Source organism: Delphinus delphis, chromosome 19, assembly GCF_949987515.2.
Source record: "Delphinus delphis chromosome 19, mDelDel1.2, whole genome shotgun sequence".
NCBI lineage: Eukaryota > Metazoa > Chordata > Mammalia > Artiodactyla > Delphinidae > Delphinus > Delphinus delphis.
In genome coordinates, this window is record NC_082701.1 from 11247306 (window position 1) to 11262563 (window position 15258).

A 15258-nucleotide genomic window follows, 5' to 3' on the forward strand; every position below is an offset into this window, starting at 1 on the left:
GATGAAATATAGTTATGGGTTTTAGAATCACATTTAAGTGGCTGTTTCTGTAGCCTGAAGGGTCACGGCATTGCAGTAACAAAAGAGTTGATGCGAGTTCTGAGAAATACTTGTTTCATTCTCGGCTTCCCTCATTTCCCTGTTCTCAGAGCACCCTTTGCAGTTAAAATGGCCAGCTTCCACCTCGTCTACACTGGCGAAGCTGCACGTAGGAGAGCGTTTGTGTTGATTTTCCTGCTCCTCCTGCCAATGGCGGGAACCACAGAGCCTATCCCTAGACCCGATCTTGTGTAACTCAAGCTCAGCTGGCCTGCCAGAACCTTCCTGTTTGGATTTCAGGGGGCTTCGATTCTCTTTGCCTAGGTATAGGGTAAGGGTGGGTTCAGACACCACCAGACTGGTTCTGCCCAAGACTTCAAGCAACCTACTTAACCCCTTCCAGCTGTGGTTTGTTTTTGTTTTGTCTGTAAAACCAAGAGATAACATAAGGTCATCCTTGAGTTCCTTTATAACATAAAGGTGAGCTGTTCAATAGACCGGGGAACTGTCTTTGTAGCCCACTAAGCCTCCCAGTTCTTAAGGATGGAGAGGAATTGGCATCAGGAGTGGATCTCGTCTTGTGTCTTGAGCGGCGTCTCACTAACCACATTCTTGGTCCTTGTTTGGCCGATTGCAGGTCTAAAGGGGAGATGTCCTACATCATAGTGCAGAACTACATGAACCTCTCAGAGGACACTTCCAACAGTGTCCCGTTTAGCTGGAGAATCAAGGACTATCTGGAGGAGCTGTGGGTCCACACTCAGTACATCACGGGAGATGAAGGTGAGCCCAGCGATGGTGGGAGGGGACGTGTTCTGGCAGGAGGAGACCCTGCTACCCGTCATAGGTGGTCACCCCCATTCTGAGTTCCCTGGGCAACTAAGGCACCAGGACTCAAGATGTCCCCAGCTGGGCCCTTCTCAGCAACTGCCAGTGACCAGAGTAGAGTAATACCTTTGCCCTGAGTCACAGGGCACCTTGCTCTGTTGTCACGTGCCAAGTAGTCTGGCCACAGACATTCCAGGAAAACCGGTGGTCACATAGCACTTTTGGGAAAGTCATCTTTCATACATGAAGTAATCTTTTCAAAGTTTATGTATAGTACTGCTTTTTAAAAATACAGGACAAAGATGGTTACTAGACTTGTAATCATTTCATAAGGTAGGCAGATGTCACATCACTGAAACTAACATAATATGATATATCAACTATATTTCAATTTTTTTAAAAAAAGGAAAGATTTCTTAAAAAAATACTGGTCAAAATACTTGAAGATGAACTTATTTTTCTAGGTAAGCATTCTGCCACTCTTTCTGAACAAACCTGAAGCAGTCTCTCTCCTGAAGAGAGAGTATTTCTCTTTCTCATACCATATCCTAACTGACCCTACTTTTCTATAATAGCATGTGACTTGGGGGCCAGCATCCCATCCACTAGACGGCAGATCTTTTTGATTTGAGCAGCATATGATCCCAGCCCCTGGAGGGCAACCCACTCATTCCTGGTTCGCTTGGGTCCGGGGTTCCCAAAGCACGTTATGACTTGGTAGAAATAAACTTGATCTATCCCAGGTTGTGTTCTCTTTGGGGCTGGCTAGGCTTTTATGACCGGAATGGAACATTCCTTCTGACTTTGTTTCTGTTATTCCACTGAGAAGATATCTAAAGTGTCCAGAAATGATGATAAAAAATGATGATTAAAAAGGCAGCCTTATTAGAACCATGTCCATGTCCCTGCATTCAGCGGGTAAGGGGAGTCATGGTCAACATCCTCACCCCAAGCCGTTCTCCATCTCCCCCCTCACCCACCCCCGGCAGGACTGGCAGAGAAGTTAGTGGAGCTCTTTCAGCAGACCGCACTGGGCAGGTTTCTTGCTCAGCTCACTGAAGACCAGCGGCAAGAACTTCTTCAGTGCTACCTGAAGGACTTCCTTCTCTTGACCATGAGAGTGTCCACTTGGGAAGAGTTAAACGTGAGTACTGACTAGGGGGCAGGGTGAGGCTGGTATAACGTGGACAAGATGCCAACATGGGAACTTTTCCTCAACTTCTGGAGCTGTAGTGTTTGTGGAACAGAATGTGGTCCAAGAGGACAGTGGTATGAGAAAATGCCACTGACCCCCTCAGAACTCTCGGGGCTGGATGCTTAGCCCACTGACCAGCGCCCCTAAAACATGGAGCTTTTATTAACAGGAAGAAGACCTCCGATTTCCTGTGACACCTTCTTTTTAAATGTTTAGTTTTTCTTGAAGAAACTTAGGTAAATATTTAACTGATCACAGCAAGGTAATAATAATGATATTAACTAAAATTTCAATGGAAATATTGAAGATTTCAAACTTCAGTACCTAAAAAAGGAAACTGACAGATTTGAGGAAAACATACTTAACAGCCAACATGATTAAGGGTTAATAAAGTATTCTTAGGATACAATAAGAAAATCTCCTAATTTTTAAAAATGAGTGAAAGTTAGAAATTAACTATTAACAGAATAATTATACAGATGTCCAGAAAACACTGGAAAAAGTGCTCAGCCTCACTAGTAAATCAGCAAGGCATGAACAACTTTTAGATACGATCTTTACTTGCTCTTGTGGCAAAACTGGTTTTTAAAACAGCCAGGAGGGGGCTTCCCTGGTGGCGCAGTGATTGGGAGTCTGCCTGCCGATGCAGGGGACACGGGTTCGTGTCCCGGACGGAGCGGTTGGGCCTGTGAGCCGTGGCCGCTGGGCCTGTGCGTCCGGAGCCTATGCTCCGCGGCGGGAGAGGCCACAGCAGTGAAAGGCCCACGTACCGCAAAAAAAAAATAAATAATAAATAATAATAACGTGGCTATAAAACAGCCAGGAGTTCCTCCATTGCCAGTGGCGGTGTGAACGGCGTGGTGCTTCTGGAAAACCATCTGTCGGGATGAATGAAAAACTTCACAAAATCTGAACTGGCGATTCTGTCCTGAGAACGTTGTCGGAGACGTGAACAAATATTTTATTCACGGGAATGTTCTTTGCAGTTTTATTTCTAAAAACAGAAAATTAGAAACAATGTAATTGTCTTAAAATAAGGGTTGGACAAATATTTGTACAGCCATTTGACTGGTTAAAAACGATGTCTTCGAGCATGCTCGTGATAGAGAAATGCTTGTAATGTAAAGTGGAAAAAAATCAGGAATACTCTGTGACCCTGATTTGGGGACCACAGGGAGAAGAGGTATGGATCACAAACGTCTAGAAGGGACGACACCAAAAAGTAAACGAGGGATACTAATAGTGTGCATGGTTTTTAATTTTCTTTTTTGTCATTTTTGAATAGTTCCGGTTTCCCACAAGGAAAGTGTATCTTTTTTAAAAAAAATAATTTACAAGTATATAGTAAAAGCTTGTTTCTCATCCCAGGTTCTGCAGATGGCTCTGGGGTCCTGCATCAATCAGCTGAAGGCAGGAAGGCCAGCGGAAGAGATCTCCTTACCGTCCGTGCACCTTGCCTACCAGCATTTCAGGAGCCGGCTACAGAACTTCTCCAGGATCTTGACCATCTACCCCCAAGTTCTACAGAGCCTTACAAAAGGCACCTGGAACCGCAGCTGGGCCGGACATGAGCTGGTATGGCCCCTCTTAGGGACATCACGTGCCTGCAGCCAGGCTTGGCTTCCTCAGCGACTGGGCGGTTGCTCCTACTGCCGCCCTGGGAAGGGAAAGCTTATGGACCACATTCCAAATGGGAAACATCTTCATGGGGCACACATGTCAGTGTGGCTCCTCAGTTAGAACGCATCTAGCTCATGCTTCCTAGATCCCAAGACAATGAAAGGTGAAGCTACAAGCCTGGAACACAAGAACACACTGGGCTAACAGCCAGGGCCTCCGACTTAATGGTTAGAGCAGCCCAGTGGGGGTCAGGGGACAGGCTGCTCAGTCACAGGCCTGTTCTCTGCCCCCCAGAGTCTGGATGTGTTTGCTGCAGTGGCCTGTGCTGAAATGCTGACAGAAAACCTCCTGAAGCCCAGTCCCCAAGCTTGGTTACAGATGGTGAAGAATCTTCGCATGCCGCTGGAGCTCCTCTGCTCAGATGGGTACCTGCAGGGCAACAGGATGGTAACCGTCATCAGGGATGTCAGGTGAGATCCAGGAGTCCCGGGCACATGAGAGAGAGAGCAGATGCTCCTGCCACAGGAGGTGGGCCTGTCCTCATTCATTCTTTAACGTCTCTTGAACCCTTACTAAATGCCAGGCATCATGATGATCTTAGAGAGGTGTACATTCAGGGAGTGCGTGGAGTGATGGGGGTGATAAAAAGGCAGCAGATTATGATGATCCTGAGGGAGAAGAAGCAGCTGCAAAGGACCCCAGCAGGGCAGCAGAGAGGGAACACACAGGGTAGACTCTCCAGGGGACAAATCCTGTGCTGGCCTTTAAGGGCGAGGTGGGACTCACCGGACACAGTCAGAGGCATAGAACTTGAGATGTCCCAGCTGAGAGTCTGAGGGGAGGGGCGGAAAGAGACAAAGTGTGTGGAGGTCAGGGAGCACATCACAAAGGGCTTCTACCTAATTCTTTCACCCACCTTCACGCCCGGTCCTTTTCTTATCTTTCAACCCCTGTGCCTTGGAACTGCCTCCCTGCCCCTCTTCATTCATCTCAGGCGCTTTTGTCAGAGCTGAGTGAGGGACCCCCTCTCTCGACAGAACCCAATGGAATCGCATTTTCTCCATTGCGCTCTTTGTGGAGCATGTGCTCCTGGGGACCGAGAGCTATATTCCCGAGCTGTGCAAGCTGGTGACAGAGTATGTCTTCTTGCTGAACAAGGTGAGCGCGAAGGCTTGGCCTGTCAAACACTGGTCTGCCTCTTTGTAAGACAAAGAACAATTGAAATGTGACCTGACTTTTACCATCTTGGTGGTATATCCCCTTTCTGCTCTGAGAGTTTTATGTGAGTTATATTTCATCACATAGGCCATTAAAATTTTGGTGTTTAATATTTCAATATTTACCCTCTCCTGAGTGTTAAGTCAGGGTGTGTCATTTAGGGTTCCTTGCAGGAAAAGGAACTATTCATGCAGCAAGTACACTTGGGAAACCTTTGGGAGGACTGAAGGTGGGCTCCAGCCAGGCCTCCAGTGGCCCCAGACCAGACCAGCAGCCTGGCCCGCGGAGGGAGCTGCTTCCCACGGCCACGGTCAGGAAGACGGGGGTGTAGGAGAATGCTGCTGGGCCTGTGGACTTCCAAACACAGTGCTGTCGGTGGGACCAAGGGGTCAGGAAGCCCATGTCTCTGTCCCTCTACACCCTTGATAAAGTTGGTGACACACAGGATAGTACTCTGTAGAAAAAGTGACTGTCCTTTCAGCATCAGTGGCCACTCAGGGAAGACAGTGTCTGCCCACTGGGAACCTCACACAAGCACTGCCAGCAGCTTTGCTGTGCAGCCTTTGAAATGTCCTTTTGTGACTGGCTTATTTCACTAAGCATCATGTTCTCAAGGTTTATCCACATTGTAGCAGGTGTCAGAATTTCCTTCCTTTTTAAAGCTGAATAAGATTCCACTGTATGGATAGAGCACATTCTGTTTATCCATCCGTCTGTTGATGGACATTTGGGTTGTTTCCACCTTTTGGTGATTGTAAATAATGCTGCTCTGAACCTGGGTGTACAAGTATCTGTTTGAGTCACTACTTTTAATTTTTGGGGGTGTGTACTTAAGAGTGGAATTGCTGACTCATATGGTAATTCTGTGTTTGACATTTTACCATACTGTTTTCCACAGTTGCCACACCATTTTACTTCCCCACCAGCAATGCCCCAGGGCTCCAATTTCTCCACATCCCTGCCAACACTTGTTATTTTCCATTTTTTTTAATAATAGCCCTCCTAATGGGTATGAAGTGATATCTCATTGTGGTTTTTGATTTGTATTTCCCTAATGACTAGTGATGTTGAGCATTTTTTCATGTGCTTATTGCCTATTTGTATATCTTCTTTGGAAAATGTCTATTCAAGTCCTTTGGCCTTTTTTCAATCTTTTTTCAATCTTTTGATTAACAGATCAAATTTAGCAGGGTATTAAAAACTAATATCATTGCCAAGTAAGATTAATCCTGGGAATTCAAGGATAGCTCAAAATCATAAAATCGATGTGTCATCAGTTATGTAACAAATTAAAAGAAAAACTCCAAACGATTATTTCCAAAGGTGCAGATAAAGCATTTGATAAAATTTATAATTTGGTACAAAGATACTCTTGTCAAATTAGGAATAGAAAGGAACTCTCCTTCAGCGGATAATGCCCAAGGGGTATACCTAATAGAAAAACATCTATAGCAAACATTATACCTAACCAGAAAATTCCCTAAGCACACCCATTAAACTCACTATCTTATATCATTAAAGATGTGCATGTCCTAAAAAACAGTGTTTCCACTTCTAAATATATATCCTAGAGAATTTTCCCATTTGTACTCAGACACATGGAAGAATGTTGGGTGCAGAAATGTCTGTAAATGCAGGAAATTGGGAACATTCTAAATGTCCATTAATGGGAAAACAGGTGACCGGTATCAACAAGTACCATACAGCAGTTAACATGAATGATCTGAACCTACTTGTATCAACAAAAAAAGCAAGTTGCAGAAGCTTAGGTACAGTGTGATGCCCCTGATAGAAAGTTTACAACATTCAAAGCAACAAGATTTTTATGCATGCATCCAAGTCTAGTGGAAGTGGGAATTTAGGAATGTGATTCTCTGGGGCTGGGTGGGGGGTGGGGGATGGAAATATGATCAGAAAAGGATACACTTGAAGCTGCACCTGTAATATTTTGTTTCTTTAGAAACTGATAAAGCACATATTCAAAAAAAATGCTATGATTACTTAAAGTTTGGTGGATACGCAGGTGGTCATTATATTATCTTTTATAGCTTGAAATATCTCATAACGGGAGGAGGGGGATAGACCTTAAAAGAAAAAAAGGAAGAGGGGAAAAATCAGAAGCCGAGAATATCAACCTTCTCCCCAAAGCAGCATAGTCACAAAGGGCATTCAAAGTTAAAGAAACTGCTAAATTAAAAAAAAAAAAAAAAAGCCTTGCACTGCAGACACCAGAGCCCTAACTGCCCAGCTTCACCAGCAGCAGAGGGGATGTTGTGTTTTGTTGCCTTTGTTGCCCGGCTGACTCCTGCCCTTCCTCACTGCTAATTAGCTTCCCTCCTCCTCCCGCTGCCTTTCTCCTTCAGTGCCTGCAAGAGGACTCTGACATCAAGACTCACAGGCCTTTCGTCGCAGTGATGACCACTCTTTGTAAATGTAAGGACCAGGTCAGCAAGAGCCTCACCAGGTGAGATCTTGGGTTTGGGATCTGCAAGGGAGAGAATTCAGAACCTTTTGTATTTTTTGCTTCTCATGGCCAACTTCTCTGCTTCAGAATTGGTCACCCTTCTTGGCTTCTAGGTTTGGGGTGAAGCCGTGCCCCATCTGCCTGGGAGATGCACAGGATCCTGTCTGCCTGCCCTGTGACCATGTATTCTGCCAGCGCTGCGTCAAAGTTCACCTCACCCAAGGGCAGATGGGATGCCCCTATTGTTTAACTGACTTGCCAGACAGCTTCTCTCCTTCTGTTTCCCAGGAGCACCGGTAAAACACCCTTTCTCTTGAGAAAGCTTCCTCTTTTTTCTTCCTTTTTTGCAAATACAGTATTCAGAAATATAATTATTAATCTTAGAAAGCCTGACAGAGAAGTGTTCTAAGAAAGACAACTAACTACTTATGTACCTTTATAAACACCTGGTGTCTGAAAATTATCCTCTCCTCAAGACATACATGTATACAGATTAGGGAGATAGAAAAATTAGAGGAAATAAACCAGAAATTCGTAAACTAAATAAAGCCATCACAAGAGACCCGAAGAATTTAGATGCAACTGGTTTGTCCTCTTGATATGTAAATTCCATCCATGTTCTATGTCCTGAGGATAAAGCTAGCTCTTATCTGGCTAAGTGCCTTTCAGGGCAGTAGTTAAAATTAGCCTAAGTGGTTGGTTTTCCTTCCCGTTTTCCTCCATTCTGATGCCTCCTGAAAGCGGAGCACAAGGCAAGCCCAGTGGATGGGATCTTTGAGAAGCTCTTGGGATATGAAGGCTATTGCTAGATGGCCCAAATGATCAAAGTATTTCTCAAAAGAGCCAAGTGTATGTACTGTCTGCAGTTTTGGAGATTGGTTCTAATCAATGTAAGGAGATACTTGCATCTTTTAATTAAAAAAAAAAATGCTGTCCAAATCCCAAAGCACTCTGTAGGGAGGGATTCTGGAACACATTCTATAAGCCTTTTGACCGTGGTTTTCAACGATTCCTAAGGGAGGTCATCAAGAAACATGCTCGCTTCCGGCAGATGTGCAATAGTTTCTTTGTGGACCTAGTTTCTACCATGTGCTTCAAAGACAATTCTCCACCTCAGAAGGATGTGGTCAATGTTCTGCTGTCTTTACTCTTTGTAGAGAAGGAGCTCTTTCGAGAGGCTTCCCAAAGTGAGTGGATTTCTTCCTATAGACTTAAAAATTCAGTTCTTCATCTCACTCTTTATGTCTGATGTGAACGATGATCTACCTTTCTCCTTCTGGTTTAAGGACGCCGTGAACACACAAAATCTCTTTCTCCTTTTGATGACGTTGTGGATAAGACCCCTGTCATCCGCTCAGTGGTACTGAAACTGCTTTTGAAGTACAGGTGAGAGCACCACGAACGTGGAGTTGCCTCTAGCACGCCTTGACTTTTTATTCTCCTCGTGGCTTTTTCTTTGCTGCCAAGCATTCTTTGCAGAACCTGTAGCTAGTTCATGATTTGGGGAAGCTTTTTCAGCAAGAGACCCCCTTGTTCCTTTATCTGTATGGGTTGTGTCCTTGACATATTCACCTACTGGCTATGAGTTCAGCATGCCTACAAGCACGTGGTTAGGAAGAAGACAGATTTGGGGGAAGGGTGCAAGGTGTTGTAACACGTGCGGGAAGTCGGGAGTCAAGAATCTGCGGTTCTCATCTCAATTCCACAGCTACAAAGTTTTGTGGTCTTTTGGATGATAAGTTAGACTCTCCCCTCACCCTGCTTGCCCTTGATGTTGTCTAAGTTTTGCTTCAGCTCTTAAGTTTCTCTGATTCTATAAATGGACAGAGAAGTCCATATGGTGCTTCAGCTCAATGGTCTTGTCAAATTATGCTATTTTAGAAAATTCTTAGGAAGCTGATCTGTAGGGGGCTTCCCTGGTGGCACAGTGGTTAAGAGTCCGCCTGCCAATGCAGGGGACACGGGTTCAAGCCCTGGTCCGGGAAGATCCCACATGCTGCAGAGCAGCTAAGCCCGTGCACCACAACTACTTGAGCCTGTGCTCTAGAGCCCGCGAGCCACAACCACTGAGCCCACGTGCCACAACTACTGAAGCCCGTGTGCCTAGAGCCCGTGCTCCACAACAAAAGAAGCCACTGCAATGAGAAGCCTGCGCACCGCAACAAAGAGTAGCCCCTGCTTGCCACAACTAGAGAAAGCCCATGCACAGCAACAGAGACCCAACACAGCCAAAAATGAAAGAAAGAAAGAGAGAGAGAGAGAAAGAAAGCTGATCTGTATTTAGAGGTTCTTTTGGAAGATACTCAGTATCCCTAGCCTGTGTTCTGACTTGATAGAGTACACCTTGAGGTGATGGCAAAATCAAGATGCTGTAAGAAAAGTTCCAATAGAAACAACTGTTTCTAACTTAAATGTCTGAAAGGTGACTCAGGATGGAGATTAGATTTACATTTAAGCATGGATCTGCTGCAGCCTTGTCCACGGGCATTTTATTTTGCTTCTATTTTTTCCCCCCATTATTTGTGAAATAGTTTTTTCAAACAGGATTCCTGGAGGATTTTCAAATAAAATACTCTTAAAATACATTTTCTTACAGAACTAGTATCTTACTGTACCTGAAAATGGCTTTTAAGGCATACATGGAAAGAGTTGACTTGAGATGTGAGAAGAGCCTCTTTTGATATTCTGTGATTTTTATTAATTTTGGTAAATGTGTGAAATCTGTATTCATTTGAATCTCTTTGCTTAGAGAAAGGGAACAGTATCATCAACATGCATACCTCTTGACATATAGTGTAGACACATTAACATGAGTACAAACAATGCTTAAAGGTAAACACTTTGTTTTGAAATATTTAGAGAGTAAAGTTTACAGAACTGATTTTGAAATAAAAATCTTGAGACATAAAACACAATTTAAAAATCTGCATTGTCATTCCCTGGGTTGAGAAATACTTGTGTCGTTGCTTTTGTGATTCGAGTATTTTCATGTATTAAGAATCAGTCAGGGGCTTCCCTGGTGGTGCAGTGGTTAAGAATCCGCCTGCCAGTGCAGGGGGCATGGGTTCGATCCCTGGTCAGGGAAGATCCCACATGCCACGGAGCAACTAAGCCCGTGTGCAATAACTACTGAGCCTGGGCTCTAGAGCCCGCGAGCCACAACTACTGAGCCCACGCACCTAGAGCCCGTGCTCCGCAACAAGAGAAGCCCCTGCAATGAGAAGCCCGCTCACCGCAACTGGAGAAAGCCCGTGTGCAGCAATGAAGACCCAACACGGCCAAAAAGAAAAAAAAATCACTCAGACCAGACTTAGACATACTTTGTGGAAATGTAGGCATCCATTCTTTAGGCAGACCTGTGTGGGGGACAACACTGATGAGACTGCAAATAACACTAAGATATTATCTGGCTTTTTCAACATGTTGATATTTGCACTGATGTTACTAAAGTAATGAAGGGTGAATATGGTAGCATCTTAGCATGAGGAAAACCCCGGTATTGGCCATTGTTTCCATCACCACCAACCACGTATAGTTTTTTAAAATGCCAATTTCACTTAATGTCCTTGACGAAGCTATAAAAATTCTTAATTTTACTAAATCTCCACCTTCGAGGATATGACTTTTTAATATTCTGTTGAAATGAGAGATACACACAAAGCACTCCGGCTGCACACCAAGGTACAGGATTATCTCAAGGAAAATCACTCATGCGGTTTTTGAGTTACATGCTAACTTGGCTGCTTTTTTTGTGGAATACCACTTGTACTTGAAAGAATGACTGACAAACAACACTTATTCAGACTTGGGCATTTGGCAGGTGTTTTCTTGAAACCAAGGGATGTGAGCCTGTCACATCAAGGAAGAGAACTGATGGTTTTGTTGCTAATGATAAAATTCAAGCTTTTAAGCAAATATTAAAATTTTGGTGGGAATTCCCTGGTTGCCCAGTGGTTAGGGCTCCACGCTTTCATTGCCAAGGGCCTGGGTTCAATCCCTGGTTGGGGAACTAAGATCCTGCAAGCCATGCAGTGTGGCCAAAAAAAAAATACATTTTTTAAAAATTAAAATAAAAATTTGGAAAACCTGTATCCTCCACCGGGAGCCTATCAGCTTTCTAATACTTACAGACCTTTTGATGATAATGAATGTGAGGTTTTTTAAAATATATCATAAAATTAAAATGTGTCAACATTTGCCAGATCTGCACAGCTCAGTGGACCGGTATTTTTGAAGTGACTGATGCTTGATGTCAGAGAATTTTGCATTGATCAAAAAGAAATCCATTTGAAGTGCAAGGCAGACCATTTGATTTTAATGTAATTGACTATGAAACGTGCATTGATAGGGTTTCAGATTGCACATTGCAACTAACCTTTAGAAATTATCATTTATCAAGTTTTGGTGTAGTGTCAAAGGAGAATATTCACAGTTACCTGAAAAGGCTACTAAAATATTTCTCCCTTTTCCAGCTACATAATGTGTGAGACCAGATTTTTCCTCATATAACTCAATATAGTGCAACCAATTAGAAGCAGAAGCAGATTTGAGAATCTAGTGAACTTCTGTTAAGCCAGGTGTTAAAGAGATTTGCAGGAATGAAAAACAGTACCCCTCTTCTTACTAATGAATTTTTGTTTTGGAAAAACTTTTTAAAAATATTATTTATGTTACTATGTAATGAGTTTCGTATGGTTATTTTTAATGAATTGATAAATATTTTCAATTTTTTTCAGTTTTAATTTCGAATACTGTAAATATCAGTAGATGTAATCCACAGAAACAAAAGCTCTCTGGGGTTCTCAATAATTTTTAAGTCTGTAAAGGAGTCTTGGAGCCAAAAAGTTTGAGAACAGCTAGTCTAAAATAGGGAATTTTATATTCCTCCAAGTTGGTGCTAGAATATTTTTCATAAAATCGTGTTACAAACTATACATACACATGTATGTATGTGTATATATATATATATAATTATACAGGGAGGGGGGATGGGTAACAGGCAAATAGATACATACATACATACCTTTTTTCTTTCTTTTTTGGCAAAATGAGTTTCCAGACCTGAACTAACCAGGTATAATATTTCTCCTTCCAAAGCTTCCGTGACGTGAAGGATTATATTCAGGCTTATTTGTCCCAGTTGGAAAAGAAACCGTTCCTGGCTGAAGATAAAGCTGAATTGTATGTGCTCTTTAGCAGCTGCCTGGAGGTAAGCTGATTATCACCTCCCTGCATTTCTTTTTCAAACTCTCCAAACCATGTGGTTTATGTGATGGAATAGTGTTTTTCTGAAAATTTACAGAATATAAATTAGGTGGTAACATTAACAGATGCTCTGCTCCATGCAGGGGGAAAAAAGTTTCAAAAACGTTGCTTCTGCCCTCAGCAGTTGTATATATTGGCATTTATGAGCACGTGCATGAGGGGGAAAAAAGAAGCATAGAAGAATATGCCACCAGAGTTGTCTCCAGGTGGTGAGATTGTGAATACTTTTAATTTTTATTCTCTTCATATTTTTGTTACTTCCAAAAATCTTACCATGCATATGAAAAAATAATATTAGATAATAAAATCTTTCATCATAGCTTTTCTTTTTCCCCTCCTTCTTGCCCCTAAAATAAAAAGGGATATTAGTTTTCCATGATTCAAAAAATGTACACTCAAACCCACAACACTATTCTTTATCCTTCCTGCATTCTCCACGACCAGACTGTGGAAATTTCGAAGGTGGGAGACTCGCAAATAAAAAAGAATAATATCCTTTCTTTCTGGTTCTATGTTCCCTAGGATTCAATACATGAGAAGAATAATACTTTCTTCATGAGGGATGAATCGAAATACCTAAGAGAGGAAGGCCAGTTCCTTAAGACGTACCGACCACTGGGATGCAGCCAAGAGCCCACTGGCGAGGCCTCGGTGGAGTACCTGCAGGAGATGGCCCGCATCCGCCTCTGTCTTGACAAGGCTTCTGAGATCCTCTCTGAGCTTCAGGACGGCTCAGGCAGGTCTTCCTCCCAAACTTTCTTGACCACAGGCCGGGAGCCCCCATGATCTAGAAATTCAGGAAGTGTGGGAAGCTGGTTCTTGGAGTAATACTGGTCTGTACCATGTCCCCTTTCCTCTAGATTAGTTCTTTCACTGTGAATTCCTAAAGGGGAGGCCCCAGAGCTCTTACTAGCCTCTGTTCCAGACAGTTAACTAACAAGTACCCTCAGCCGTCACTCAGCCTTTCTCGTTGGCTCTGCAGAGATGGCGGAGGAGAAGCGTCGCTACCTGCGGCAGGTGGAGCACTTCTGTGCCCGGGTCCAGAATGACTGGTACCGAGTATACCTGGTGAGGAAGCTCACTAGCCAGCAGGGGATGGAGTTTGTGCAGAGCCTCTCCAGACAGGGCCATCCGGCCCACTGGGTGTTTCCCAGGGGAGTCATTGCACAGCAGGTAAGAAGGGTGTTCCCAGCAGCCCCTGTGCTGTCTCAGCTCCGCTGCCCGCCCCCCAACCCCAGGAGCGGGGCTGCTGCTTCTCCATTCCTCCCTGACCTTCTCCCACACCCATCACGGAAAATGCGTGCATCTGTTCTGGTCTTCTCCTCTGTCTCTGTGCTTCAGTTGATTGACCCAGCTCGTGATCACATTTAGACTGCCTGCCTAGGGGAAAGATATGTGTGTGCGTGCGTGTGTATGTGTGATGTGTTTGTCACCTACCTGCACAGCATATGTAGATATCACTTCTGATAGAGTTTGACACAGGGAAAGCAAAAGAATGATTCTGTGGCTTTGGCTTTTAGCAGATTGAAAGTCATTCAGCCAGGGATTTCCCTGGTGATGCAGTGGTGAGGACTCCATGCTCCCAATGCAGGGGGCCCAGATTCGATCCCTAGTCAGGGAACTAGATCCTACATGCATGCCGCAACTGAGAGTCTGCATGCCGCAACTAAGAATCTGCATGCCACAGCTAAGACCCGTCACAACCAGATAAATAAATAAATATTTTTAAAAAAAATCCTTCAGCTTTCAGAATAAGCCCTTTTTATCCTTGGCAGGTGAGATAGGAAAGGACTAAGGATGACAGAGTTGCAGCCATTTTGGCTTCAGGGCTGCTCAGTGGTCCTTTCCCAGTGCTCAGAAATGAATGAATTTTTACTGTCCTGGAGTTACAAAAATGGCACTAAAGATCCTGGCTTTTTGTTTGCTCCCAACTGGAGCTTAGGGCTAACGTATTGAAGTCCTTTGGTGCTCTACTCTGAGTGCAGAAGGAAAGCAGCCACAAGATCACCTCCCCCAGATTTTCACCCACTCCTTGCTCTTCATCTATTGAGGAGGTGCTTCCCAAACAGCAGTGGGATGTCATGCCTCAGTCTGGACCCGGAAACTGGGTTCAGCTGCCTTTAAACCTCTTATGATTGCCTGGTCCCTTTACCTATCAAGAAGCTTCTTTCCTAAGCATTCCTCACACTGTCCCCACCATGATTAACCCCTGTGTTCCTGGGGTTGCAGAAGGATCATACAGGCCAGATGGATCAGTATCTGGTGCATGGGGACAGCTACAAGGCTCTCCGCGATGCACTGGGCAAAGCCATTCTGGAGTGCGAGCCCCTGGCCATTGAGACTGCTCTGGAGGTATGTTGGACTGGGAGACTGCTCTGCATACACAGTGGCCCCTCAGAGCCTAAGTCTTGTCTTGTTGGTGTCAAATGATGCAGCGAAAGAGGCCCCACAGGGTGACATGCTGCATCAGAAGTCTTATGCTCACGGCCTCATGGGCTCGCCTGGCAAACGGGAGAATCAGTGGTTGATTTGGGGTGGTGGGTTTGCACGAGGCCACCGGCACCTCCTTTCTGATTCATTTATGTCCATTACTTTCTTTGAGACCCTGCTAAAAAGTCACTTCCTCCAA

The 15258-nt window shown here is 44.1% G+C and overlaps 1 protein-coding gene across 3 annotated transcripts in view; it reads left to right on the forward strand.

Annotated features, from left to right (window-relative positions):
• RNF213 (ring finger protein 213) overlaps nucleotides 1-15258 on the forward strand; it is a 112301-nt gene that overhangs the window by 77203 nt on the left and 19840 nt on the right. For all 3 annotated transcript variants that reach the window (XM_059996286.1, XM_069540049.1, XM_069540050.1), the window contains 13 exons: nucleotides 677-822; nucleotides 1857-2011; nucleotides 3431-3637; nucleotides 3977-4152; nucleotides 4720-4840; nucleotides 7264-7364; nucleotides 7478-7660; nucleotides 8382-8551; nucleotides 8651-8750; nucleotides 12462-12573; nucleotides 13152-13365; nucleotides 13612-13802; nucleotides 14859-14981. In XM_059996286.1, the coding sequence (XP_059852269.1) occupies nucleotides 677-822; nucleotides 1857-2011; nucleotides 3431-3637; nucleotides 3977-4152; nucleotides 4720-4840; nucleotides 7264-7364; nucleotides 7478-7660; nucleotides 8382-8551; nucleotides 8651-8750; nucleotides 12462-12573; nucleotides 13152-13365; nucleotides 13612-13802; nucleotides 14859-14981 (1999 nt within the window). The remainder of the gene's footprint in view (nucleotides 1-676; nucleotides 823-1856; nucleotides 2012-3430; nucleotides 3638-3976; nucleotides 4153-4719; nucleotides 4841-7263; nucleotides 7365-7477; nucleotides 7661-8381; nucleotides 8552-8650; nucleotides 8751-12461; nucleotides 12574-13151; nucleotides 13366-13611; nucleotides 13803-14858; nucleotides 14982-15258) is intronic.